The sequence below is a fragment of the Camelus bactrianus genome, chromosome 9 (assembly GCF_048773025.1).
Source record: "Camelus bactrianus isolate YW-2024 breed Bactrian camel chromosome 9, ASM4877302v1, whole genome shotgun sequence".
Lineage (NCBI taxonomy): Eukaryota > Metazoa > Chordata > Mammalia > Artiodactyla > Camelidae > Camelus > Camelus bactrianus.
In genome coordinates, this window is record NC_133547.1 from 71,121,483 (window position 1) to 71,133,978 (window position 12,496).

The 12,496-nt window shown below is 46.4% G+C and overlaps 1 protein-coding gene across 3 annotated transcripts in view; it reads right to left on the reverse strand.

Annotated features, from left to right (window-relative positions):
- Positions 1 to 10,705, reverse strand: part of LPCAT2 (lysophosphatidylcholine acyltransferase 2) — a 66,776-nt gene extending 56,071 nt beyond the window's left edge. For 2 of the 3 annotated variants that reach the window (XM_045523125.2, XM_074370723.1), the window contains exons 1-2: positions 10,388 to 10,526; positions 1,385 to 1,474 (exon numbers count right to left, since the gene is read on the reverse strand). Coding sequence is in view for 1 of the 3 variants with exons in the window: in XM_010963642.3 (XP_010961944.2) it covers positions 10,388 to 10,558 (171 nt within the window). In the remaining 2 variants the exon portion in view is untranslated. Of the gene's footprint in view, positions 1 to 1,384; positions 1,475 to 10,387 lie in introns of all 3 variants that reach the window. The other variant, XM_010963642.3, reaches the window with a different exon arrangement.
- Between the last annotated feature and the right edge of the window lie 1,791 nt (positions 10,706 to 12,496).

Genomic DNA, 12,496 nt, shown 5'->3' on the forward strand with positions numbered 1-12,496 from the left:
ATCTTAAATGATTTTCTTTGTGTGGTGTGCAGCAGGGATCAAGGCTCATTTTTATCCATAAATATATCTAGTTGTTCCAGCATCATTTGTTGAAAAAACTTGACATTCCCCAATAAATTTTCTTGGCAACTTTGTCAAAAATCAATTGAATATATATGTGTGGGCTCTCTATTCTGTTCTGTTGATCTATTCATCTGTCCTTCTGTCAATACTCCACTGACTCAATTTGATCTATTCATCTGTCCTTCTGTCTATACTCCACTGACTCAATTGCTGTAGCTTTGTAGTAACTCTTGAAATCAAGTATATATCCTCAAACTTTTTGGGGGCTAATTTAGATCCTTTGCATTTCCACATAAATTCCAAAAATAATCTGTCAGTTTCTACACAAACAAAAAAGCCTTGTTGGGATTTTTAATGAGATTTCAATGAATCTATAGATCAATTTGGGAAGAACTATCATCTTAATAATATTGATTCTTCCAACTTATAAACATGGTATATCTCTTCATTTTATGTAAATCTGTGTTAATTTCTCACAACACTGTTTGTTGAACAACAGTGTTTGTGCATAGCCTGGGGCAAGTACGCAGACCTATACTTGTGGATAGCCTGCTAGATTCTCAGGAATATGAAAAAGCTTTACAAAGTCCACTACGGACATCTCATTTCCTAGCTTTGTCCTATAAGCTTTTTGGTTATTGTTTGCCCCAATCATTATTCATTGCCAAGGCAGCTGTGATGTTAAGCAGTCACCTCTGATTGTTTTTGACAAACACCCCTGGAGAAAAGACTATTTGCAGTGGGTGATCTCTAAGGTAGGGCAAATAAAGACAACTTTGCAAATGACCAAGAAATATTGACTGCAAGAAAGGATCATGGGCATAGACCCTGGAGATAGAGCTGGAATGAGGTGAGAGCATATTTATATACGACTTACATTCACCAAACAAAACAAAACAAAACAAAAAAAGACTAACATGATGTGGGGGTAGGGTATAGCTCAGTGGTAGAGTGCATGCTTAGCATACATGAAGTCCCGCATTCAATCCCCAGTACCTCTGTTTAAAAATAACTAACTGACTAACTAACTAAGACATTCACAATGAGAAGCTAATATGGGTTTTAATTAAGCTGTCAAATATTGGGCAACTTTTTTTTCCTGTGTCATTTCTAGGTTTGTGACAAATAATAGCACTTAACTATAAATCAATTTTGAGTAATTATTTGACAAATTAAGAGGCTTAGCCATCCTATTTCCATTTGGTAATATGTCATCTCTGTAGGATGGCCTTCTTCCAACACTCTTATTGGAATTATTTTCCTCTCTGGATTTTCTTCATAGCGCTTACTAAAACACAGATTTATATATTTCTGTACTTGCCTGTTTAACTTTTTCAGTGAAATATAAGCTTTAGATAGGCGGGGTCCTTCTTCTTGTTCACTGCTATATCTCCAGAGATCAGCATTGTGCCTGGCACACAAATAATTCTGGTATGGTAAATGACTCTACAATTACAACCAAACGCTCATTTCAATTGAGGAAATAAAATCCAAGCTAATTTTTCCCATGCAGACCCTTAAATAGTCAAAAAAAGAGAAGGGGAAGAGTAAAGCTAAGCGCTATGATGAGATGCAAAATGTGATAATACTCCTCAAGCAAGATGCTGATCACCATTTAAGATTAAATTTAATCTGAATTAATTATAATGAGTCATACTTAAAAGAAAGTATATCAATCTTTTAAACTAGACAAAACAGACAATACTTAAACAGAGGTGGGAAGCCCCATAAAAAGACAGGCAGGACCCCTAGGCAGGGCCACTACACTCCTGCCAGCACCATCTGATTCCCTGGCCCAGAGGCTCTAGCTTACTCTTTGCCTCTGAAACGGCTTACTTACCCCTAAAATTCTATTGGTTCCCTGAGCTCACTTCTGATTGGTTATTTCCTTCACTCCTGATTGGTTATTTCTCTCACTCCTGATTGGTCCATTTCCCTAACTTCTGATTGGCCCATTTGTAGTACTTCATTTGCATGGAGCTCACTCCTGATTGGTCCACTTCCCTCACTCCTGATTGGTCCATTCCTACAAAGCTTGTTCCTAATTAGTCAAATTTCCTTATACCTCATTTGCATATGATGTTGCAAAGTGTAAACTGGCAGCCTATAAAAGCCTGTGTAAACCTACAGACAGGATCCAGAGCTTAGCGTGTTAACTCCTCTGGGCCTGCTGGCATAATAAACCTGAATTCTCCAACTCTCCGAGTGCTGCTTGGTCTCTCGCCTGGATCCAGGTTGCTGTCACAACTGAGCTGTAATACCGGGCTATAACACTGAGCTGTAACATATTTTTCTGCAACATTTCTGGAGGCCCCAGAGAGATTCCAACCACGCCAGCCCCTTGAGCTGCCGGGGCAGTGGAGTAACCGCCTGGAAGTTGGGAGCTCCGAAAGCAAATGAGGAGGCGCACCACCCGACAGTATTCTGGGTCATCATTTGCGGAGGTGATTCAGTCCTGTGGTCGGCTGTGCCCCAACCAGACTCAGTGTAGGGACGGACCAACTCACCAAGCAACACAGCCGAACAAGGTAGGAGCCCCGGGAAGTGTCCATATTTAGGTTAGGGTAATCAGATTGTGTCCAAGTGGACAGAAGAGGAGACTGATCACCTCCTCCAGGCTCCCCGCCTGACGGTAGTCTGGACGGGGAGATCAGGTTAGATTAGGGACGCACAGGTGATAGGGAGGGGAATGTGCAAATAATTTCTGTGTGTTTGTGTGCAGCCTGAAAAGTATGTGATCAGGTTCGAGTTTGTAGCCCCACGGCATTCTGCTACGGAGTTTGAGTGAGTCCCAACCTGCGGTTCCGTGGTGACCTCAAGTGGCTCGTGGCGGTATCGGCCCCTTGGGGTATCAGTCGGAGTCAGTGGTTTATATTGACCAGCCAAAGCTAAGAGGCACCTTTCTCCCTGCGAGGGGAGTAGCCAGGTGGATGCAGCAAAAACCCTCCCTTTGTCTTGTTTGCGACACCGGCACAGGGTGGCTATATGGGAGGGAAAGGGACATAGAACAGCTTATGAATAAATGACCCCTGTGCCCTTAGGGACTAAGATGAGACTACGTTAAAGAGTTTCAGACACAACCTTGTCACCAGTCCCCTGGAATATCCTGTCACAATTAATTTATTATCAGCCTCAATATACTCCTCAGTCTAAAATTAAGACCACAAGACCTGAGCCAGAGGGAGCCAACACAGCACTGGCTGGAACTCTCTTTTGAGGTCCCCCTTATTTTGGTTCATTTAGTCTGCCACTGGCCAGCCATCCTGGCCTCATATTTTGTCAATTCAGGCTATAAAAACTTTATACAGGGAACCCTAGAGCTCATCCAGGCCTGAGGGAGCCTCAGGGTTACCTGCCTAATGTGGAAACCCGAACTCATCGGCAGCACTTGCAGCCAAGCAGATAGATGTTAGGCCCAGTGAGACAGCCAGCTTTTTGAGAACTCCACTGTTTTGAGGAGTGGGAATAAGATACTAGGGTCACAGTCCTCAGTGCCAGAAGCAGACCCATACCTGTAGGCCATAAAATCTGTCAACTAACAGTAATGGGATCCTGAGAATCAAAGCTGGCAGTTCTGGACGGCATGATTAAAAATTTCAAAAAGGGTTTCTCAGGAAACTATCGAATTAAGTTGACACCAAAAAAATTGCGCATGTTGTGCGAGTCATTGTGGCCCACCTTTGGAGTGGGATGGCCCCCGGAAGGTACACTCGACCTGTCAGCTGTAGGGAGCATATACTGTATAATCACCATGCTCGCAGGGCACCGTGACCAATTCCCGTATATTGATTCTAAGCTAATGATCGCCCAAACCTTGCCCCGTGGGTCCAGGTCTACACAAATGGTCAAGGACCATATAAGATCCTCATGGTTCTGACATTAAAGATGGAAAAAGACACAATGAGGCCAGTTCTTCAGGGCAACCCTGAAGAACTGCCAATGCTACCCCTGTCAAATGTTCCTCCTGCTTCTGCGGCTCCACCACAGCTGCCTCTACTGGACGGTCCACCACCGCCTGTACTGCCACGGTGGCCCCGGGCTCTGAGCTGGGTGCCAAGGGGTGGGAACTCTGTTTGGCCCTGCAGGCTGCCCAGCCAGTGGCCACCCTCCAGATGCCTCTCTGGGAAACCCAAGGGCCCCAACATGTTAACAGCCAAGAGCCCAAGGGTAGGAAACTCTGTTCAGCCCTGCAGGCCGCCCAGCCAGCGGCCACCCTCCGGATGCCTCTCCGGGAGACTCAAGAGCCCCAACAAGTTAACGATGATGACCCCGTACAGCCCGGCCACTCCATCCTGTACTACCAGCCTTTCAATACAACGGATCTCCTAAACTGGTGACACCACACTTGGCCATATTTGGAAAAATCCCAGGCCATGATTGACCTCCTAGAGTCCATCTTCCAGACCACCAGCCGACTTGGGATGACATTCAGTAGCTGCTCCTGACACTCTTCAATACTAAAGAAAGAAAGCAGATCATAACAGAAACTAGAAAATGGCTATAAGAGCAGGCCCCAGAGGGAACCACGGATGTGGAGGAATGGGCCCGGAATGCAGCCCCAGACACAAGACCAGAATGGAACACTAACTCCCAAGCCGAACGGGAGGCTCTGAGGAGTTAACGGAGAGCCCCCCTACATGGGTTGCGAGCCGGGGCAAAGAAACCAACCAACATGTCTACGACCACTGTGCTGCAAAAGCCAGACAAGTCCCCCATGTACTACGGTGAGAGGCAATTTGGGAGCCCACAAACATGTCAAATATCCACTATAAAGGACGTCGTAAAAGGAAATGACCCCATAAACAGAAGAAACCAACTAGCAGATCAGGCTATGCACAAAGTGGCAAGTGAATCGGGCCCTCCCAAAGGTTCGACCAGCACCCAAACTGCTGCTAACATCTCCAGCATACAGCCACAAGGAAAATTCATGGGCCAAAACTAAAGGAGGAACCAGCGGAAAGGAAGGATGGTGGGTAACGCCTGACAAACAGATATATATACCTGAACGATTAGCCCATCAGGTGGTCCTTCAGCAACATGAGCTCACCCACCTGGGAAAGACTGCCTTAGAGGCCCTGCTGGAGCAGTACTGTCTGATCCCTCAACTTCCATCCCTCTGTGCCTCAGTCTCAGAGCGCTGCCTCAGATGTGCTCAGAATAACGCACAATGGGGGTCAACTGGACCAAGAGAAATCCAGTGCTGTGGCCAGGCTCCTTTTAAAGATATGGAAATGGGCTTTGCAGAAATGGGGCCCAGCAGAAGATACAACTATTTGCTGGTTTTTATCTGCACCTTTTCAGGATGGGTAAAAGCATACCCAACACGGACTGAGGAAACAAGAGAAGTCTCTGAGTGAGGCCTTTATTACATTATTCCCAGATTCGGGATGCCATTAACCATAGGGTCAGACAATGGACCTGCATTCGTGGTGGAAATAGTACAAGAAGTGGCAAAAACACTAAACATCTGCTGGAATCTACATGAGGCCTACGGGCCTCGGCGATCAGGGAGGATAGAGAGCATGGGCGGACCCTAAAAAAGGATATGATAAAGCTCGGTCGAGAAACTCAACTACCTTGGACTGACACTGCCCCTGGCTCTCCGGTGGGTACTCTATGCCCCTTGGTTCAAGACGGGATTCTCCCCTTTTGAAATCTTATAGGGGAAGCCCCCTCCCCTGATGTTACTAGGAGAAAAAGTTAGAGAGGTGGGAAGCTTAGAACTTCATAAGCAAATGCAGGGTCTCGAAAAAACTATGCAAAAAGTCCATAGGTGGGTAACTGACAGGATCCCAGTCTCACTGGGAACAATGTTACACCCATATGAGCCGGGAGATTAAGTCGGGGTAAAAGATTGGAAAAAGGAGCCCCTTGAACCTACTTGGAGGGGCCCCTACCCAGTTATACTAACCATCCCAACAGCTCTTTAAGTTGCAGGTATCGCCCCGTGGATTCATCATACCAGAGTAAAGAGATAAGCACCACCGCGAGACGAGAACGTCTGGTAAATCAACCAGGACCTCGAGGAACCACCTGAAATCGGGACCAGAGACTCCCGCCTCACCTGCCAGAGAGCACCAAGCCTTGCTCTAGCCACACCTGGAAGCTGGCTAGTCAATGCACAGCGGAAGCCTGAGGAACCACCAATCAAGACATAAAATGAACTGCTGCCCTTACTTTATTAATGAGTATTGTTACTATATTGCTAGCTGTAGGACTGATAGCCACTGCACCCCAGGATTGGAACATAGGCCAGAAACTAATACTAGCTGTACTCTCTCTACAATAGAAAGCCTAATGGTCAGTCAGTGTCTGCTATAGGAACCATACCTCCCTGTTAGAAAAAATGAAACCCCAAACCCTTCTTCTGCTTGTAAAAGTAGTTGTTGACATATCTCTTTCAATGGCGGGGGTTCCAATGGGACCCATTCGCCAAATTGCATTTGGCAAGGACTTTCCCAGAAAAAATCCCCGGCCCACACGCTCAGGGCCCTTCTATAGATCTAGTAAGGATTGGGAAAAGAAAAATAGACCTAGGTCCACGCCTTATAACCAGGACCCCCAGTTAAGTCCCTTATTAAGCAAGGTCCATCACCTTCTTGATGCTGCTAACCCAAAACTAGCAAGTGATTGCTGGCTCTGCCTGTGTCCCGGCCCCCTCCAGCATGTAGCCAGCCCGATAGGTCTCTCAGATCTAACCAAGTTTAATGGCTGCCCTGGTTGGTCCCCAGACTCCGCAGATGTAAGTCCCAAGTCAGTTAACATACAGTTGGCCCATACAGCTCCCGACTGCATCTATAACTCGGGGACAGAACATTCTGTAGGAAATCTGGCCACTGCCCAGTGTGCCCAAACCCATAACTGCACAACTGTTTATGGTTGTATGCCTGCCAAACTCTGGTGCACACCGAGCCCAGGATGCGGGGCACATGCCTACCAGTGCCTGCCAGCCAGTTGGACAGGTACTTGCACATTGACCTTCCTTGCCCCACAGATGGACATAATACCTAGTAACCAGAGCCTTCCTGTACCCCTGATGACCCACACTCAATCAAAAAGGGCCATCCAGTTAACACCACTACTCATTAGGCTAGGAATAGCAACTGGAGTGGGCTATTCCTAGGAGGAATAGGAGGAATAGCCTCATCATCCTACTATTACCAGCAGTTATCTGCTGAGGTCATTGAAGATTTAAAGCAAGTGGCTGAGTCCTTAAGGACTCTACAAAACTAGTTGGACTCCCTAGCAGCAGTAGTCCTACAGAACAGGAGGGGTTTAGACTCGCTCACCAGTGAAAAGGGGGGACTCTGTCTCTTCCTAAATGAGGAATGCTGTTTCTATGTAAATCAATCAGGAATTGTCAGAAATGTGGCCCAACAACTACGAGTTCGAGCTGAACGCAGAAACCAGGAATTAGAAAAATTCCTGGGCACAATGGAATAACCTCTGGAGTTGGGCCTCCTGGCCCCTCCCTCTAGCAGGCCCCCTCCTTATGATCCTTCTAGCACTGCTGTTTGGTCCCTGCATCCTTAATCTCATTACCCGTTTCATTAGCTCACGAATAGAGTCACTAAGGCTACAGCTACTAGTTACTCAGTACAGGCCCCTGGACCAGGAAGAGCCCAATGATGAATAAGGAGCACCACTCTAAAGGTTGATGCTAACTACAGATGTTAATGAGAGCATCAGAAAGGGGGAATGAGGTGGGGAGCCCCATAAAAAGACAGGCAGGACCCCCCAGGCAGGGCCACTACTCTCCTGCCAGCACCATCCGGTTCCCTGGCCCAGAGGCTCTATCTCACTTTTTGCCTCTGAAATGGCTTACTTACCCCTAAAATTCTATTGGTTCCCTGAGCTCACTTCTGATTGGTTATTTCCTTCACTCCTGATTGGTTATTTCTCTCACTCCTGATTGGTCCATTTCTACAAAGCTTGTTCCTAATTAGTCAACTTTCATTATACCTCATTTGTATATGATGCTGCAAAGTGTAAACTGGCAGTCTATAAAAGCCTGTGTAAACCTACAGACGGGGTCCAGAGTGTTAACTCCTCTGGGCCTGCTGGCATAACAAACCTGAGTTCTCCAACTCTCCGAGCGCTGTTTGGTCTCTCGTCCAGATCCAGGTTGCTGTCACAACTGAGCTGTAACACTGAGCTATAACACTGAGCTGTAACACATTTTTCTGCAACAAAACTTTCAAATCTCTGGTCTATAAGGATTTTTAATTTTTTTAAAAATATTGTGACTATATTCTATTCCATCCAATCCAAGTGGTAAATGTTAAGTTCTATATACAATGTGCAGACAAGAAACAGTATAACTATCAATATTAAGATCGGCAAACAATACCAGGTTCTTTCATACATTATCTCACTTAATTTTAACCCTCCTTTAATGTATCATTATTCTAAGTTAATATAGCGCTTATAGGGTATACCATAGCTCTTACAGAATAATTTGGAAGTGCTCTCTAAACAATAACAGAAATGCTATTTAAAAAAGGGAAACAATAATTTACCCTAGGTGCAATGTAAATACTTATAAATAATGCCACTTTGATCCTTTCTCCAAAATATGAAGCCAAACAGATGGACATGCTTTTAAGTATATGACTGATTTAACTAAACCAGACTAAAATGAATCTTGAATGATAGTCAATGTATTTATTAAAGTGTTTCAGAAGCTTTAAGATACAAAGGGAACATCTATCCATTAAAAGACATGAAGGTCAAATTGTGAACATAAACAGGTAAAGACTGAAGAATTGTCACAGATTGGGAGAAACTAAGCAGAAATAACCTGTAAATGTAATGTCAGATCCTGGATTGGATCCTGGGACAGAGAAAGGGCATCAGTGGAAAAACGGATGAACTCCAAATAAACCTGTCATTTAGTTAACAGTACTACACCAAAGTGAATGTCTTGGTTTTGATAACTGGACTTTGATTCTATAAGATGAAAACATTAGGGGACGCTAGATGAGGGGTGTGCGAATCCTCTGTACTATTGTCACTTTTCTGTAAGACTAAAATTATTGCAAAATTTATTTTCAAAGTTAAAAAAGACGTGAAGGTCAAATTGTTAAACATTTAGCTTCTTTACAAAGCGGTATTACTACATTCAACATCTCCCTCTTCCTCTCTCTCATCCTTCTTCAACCAGCCACCCATTTACCATTATTCTAACCACCACCCCATGCTGCTCAGCCCTGCATTAACCTGTCTGCATCACAGAGAACAATGGTCTCAGTGCAAACAAGTAGGCTGTGCAAAAATTATACTATTTCAAATCCAAAGTTAAAAAAAAAAGTGAGATAAACAGGAAAACATTAAAACCATTTTTTTAAAAATGCAGAACACAAAGGACAAATGTAGCCTGCATAGCCTATCTTGTTTTCTGATCACTAACTTCACCAAAGAGGAAGTCCAAAGAGTGAATGTAATTGCTAATGGTAAAAGCAGCATTTTACAAGAAAAAGAAAAGGAAAGGAAACTTCCTTTTCGTATACAGCCATTTTTAACAGTGGAAGAAAGTCTGAGCTGCCTCTCATCCTAGAATCTAGGAAAACTGTTCGGATGAACACTGACTTGGGACCAAAAACTCCTGAACACCTCAAGCTGACCCACATCATCCCTTTTCTTAGATTCTGATTTCCCACCCTTGTTGCCCTTGCTCCACTGGATCATCCCAGCCTTTCTTCTTGTTCTAATTCCAGACCTGGATTCTCTGCCTTCTCCCTCTCTTCCCATCCCAATCAAACTGACTCCTCTCCTTCCCTAAGGCAGAAACAAAAACTTCTCACCACTCTTCTGTAGGAGGTTGGCCTCCCACTACACTCACACACACTCAAGTTGAAGTTCTCCAAGAGCCATTTCCCCTTCTCAGTAAGGAAAGCTTCCCCTGCAGCTGGCCTGCTCAGTCTCCTCATGTTTAGGACCCTCCTGGCAGACTCTTCTCTTCTCACGCCTAGATCATCCTCCAAGCGCCCTCAATTCTCAGCCCCACATCTCTGCCCCCTGCAGACTCGTGACCCCTTCAAAAGTCCCTCCTTTTCAGATATCCAATTCTTTCTTTCTCAGAGCCTTGCCTCCAAGACTCACGCCCCCCTCAACCACTTCCCCATCACACCCACCATCCCCTCAAACAACCTCCCCTGACGGGCCCATGGCCCCTTCAAACCGCCTCGCCTGTCAGATCCACACCCCTCCCCTGGATCTGCCTCCTCCCTTCTCAGACCCACACCCCTTCCCTGGACCTGCCTTTTCCATCAGACTCACGTCTCGCACCTGAATCTGCCTCCCGGGACAGACCCTCGCCACTCACCTGGATGCGCCTCGCCGCGCCCAGCCGCGTCTGCTGCACGAAAGGGTTGCGCACTGGCGGCGGGAAGAAGGACGCCTGGCGGGGCACCATGGGCGGCCGCAGCCCCGCGTTCCAGACGCCCGCGCCCGGCACAGAGGCCGCCACCGCCGCGGCCTCCGTGCACCGGTTCATGGCCGAGCCGGGAGCGGGACCACACAGAAGCGAACCCCACCCCGGAGCGCACAAGCCAGCGCCACCGCCACAGCTGAGCCGCACAGGACTCCGGGGCCTCTACGCAAGCGCCAATGTTACCCAGCCGCCGCCTGGTCTTGTCCCGCCCCCTCCGACTCTGACCACGCCCAGACCCTGGCCCCACCCTCTGAGCGCAGCCCCACCCTTTTAGGTGTCTGGCTCTTCCCCTTGGGATTAATAGTTTGGCCCTCTTGGAGGTGACAGTTTTTCCTATCGAGCGATGCTTTCCCACCAAGAGACAGTTAAAGTTCCCTGCTTTAGAGTCAGGCCGACCTGAATTTCCTTTCGCTTTCACTGGCTTTTTGACGTTGACTAAATTACTGTCTCCAAGAGCCTTCGTTACCCTCTTCTGTAAAATGGGGATACACCTTAGATAAACAGAACCTGAATTCAGCAATGTGAGGAGCAACCCCTGGGCTGTATTCCATTAATTATCCAGGGCGAGTTTGACTTCTGGTGTGTTTTGTTTTTGCTTAAATCCGTTTCAGTGGGATGTTTTATCAGTTAGTTACAGCAGAAAGAGTCCTGACTAACATAGAAATTGGTGCCAGGCGTGCAATCTGTTCCACTCAAAATATGGACTGACAGTGGGGGGGATGGTTTTTCAAAGGCAAAGTGAGCTGCTATTACTAAAAAAAAGACAAAACACCATTCATTGCCCTCTGTGCTGGATGAGGAACCTGGCTTTAAAAAGGGAAGTGAACTTCCACTTCATCCTGAGGAAGTTCAGGGGTCTATATGGACCTATATGGGTTGCGGTGGGAAAGGGATGTTCCCACGACCTGAGACCTGCTGGTCAGGCCCTGAGTGCCTGAGAGTCAGATGGAGATGGTGAATGACCTATCTTTACTGATCAGCTGCTCACAGCAGGCTGGAGGCACCCTGAGATCTGACTCTGGGTCCTGGGACAGCTGCTCCTTCCAACATATCCACCGCAGAATCACAGACTCTTCCAACCCTACCAGATAGCTGTGCAGCCTTCAGCTACTCACTTAACCTCTCTGAGCTTGCATACTCATCTCAGAATGAAAGATCAGTTCCTACCCCCCAGGGTTGTAGTAACAAGTAAAATAATGCATGAATAGTGTTCATAGAAAAGCATCAAGAAATGGCACCTTCTGGGCATTATGTTGTGGAGCAGAATATTCTCAGTATAACAGAGAACCTTAATAACAATGTATTAAGGTCATGGTACAAGCTTCCCCAGCCATAAGGTCTTCAGGTAGAGGCTGTCAGACCCTTGTGGCTCTTTAGTACATGAGGCAGTCTCTCCAGAGCCCTCAGGGACCTAAGCCATTGGACAGGCCATAGAAGAGAACTCTGGGCCCAAGGTTACCTCCAGACAGACCTGTCCTCTCCTCGTCCCCTTCCCCAAGAGCCTTATCACGAGAGGTCTGAAGCAATAGTCTACCAGAGCCAGAAGGGGCCTCTGAAATAATCCCAGACCTTTAATTTGTTTTGCAGCAGCTCCAGAATTTTTATCTATATAGGAGGGGATTAAGGATGGGCAATCAGCTGGGAAGGAGGGGTAAGGAGCTTACCCACTAATAGAAAGCATACACTTTCCTCCCCTAGCTGTGTTTACTTAGGGGACTATGGGGAAGGTGGAGGGTAATACGGCTGATGGAGATACTCCCCTTTGGCTAAAGCTCCTTCTCTAGGTCGTCTTTGGCCTTGACTCAGGATGTTACCCGATATCTACGGTACCGTGGGCAAATTACTTGTCTCCAGGCCTCAGTTTTCTCATCAATAAAATTTGAGTAATAATGGCCTCTCCCCTTCAGGTTGCTGTAAAGATTAAATAAAGTGATGCATGTGAATTGCCCGGCACACAGCAAGCGTTCTGTTAATGGAGCCGGTATTACTGGTGTTCATTGT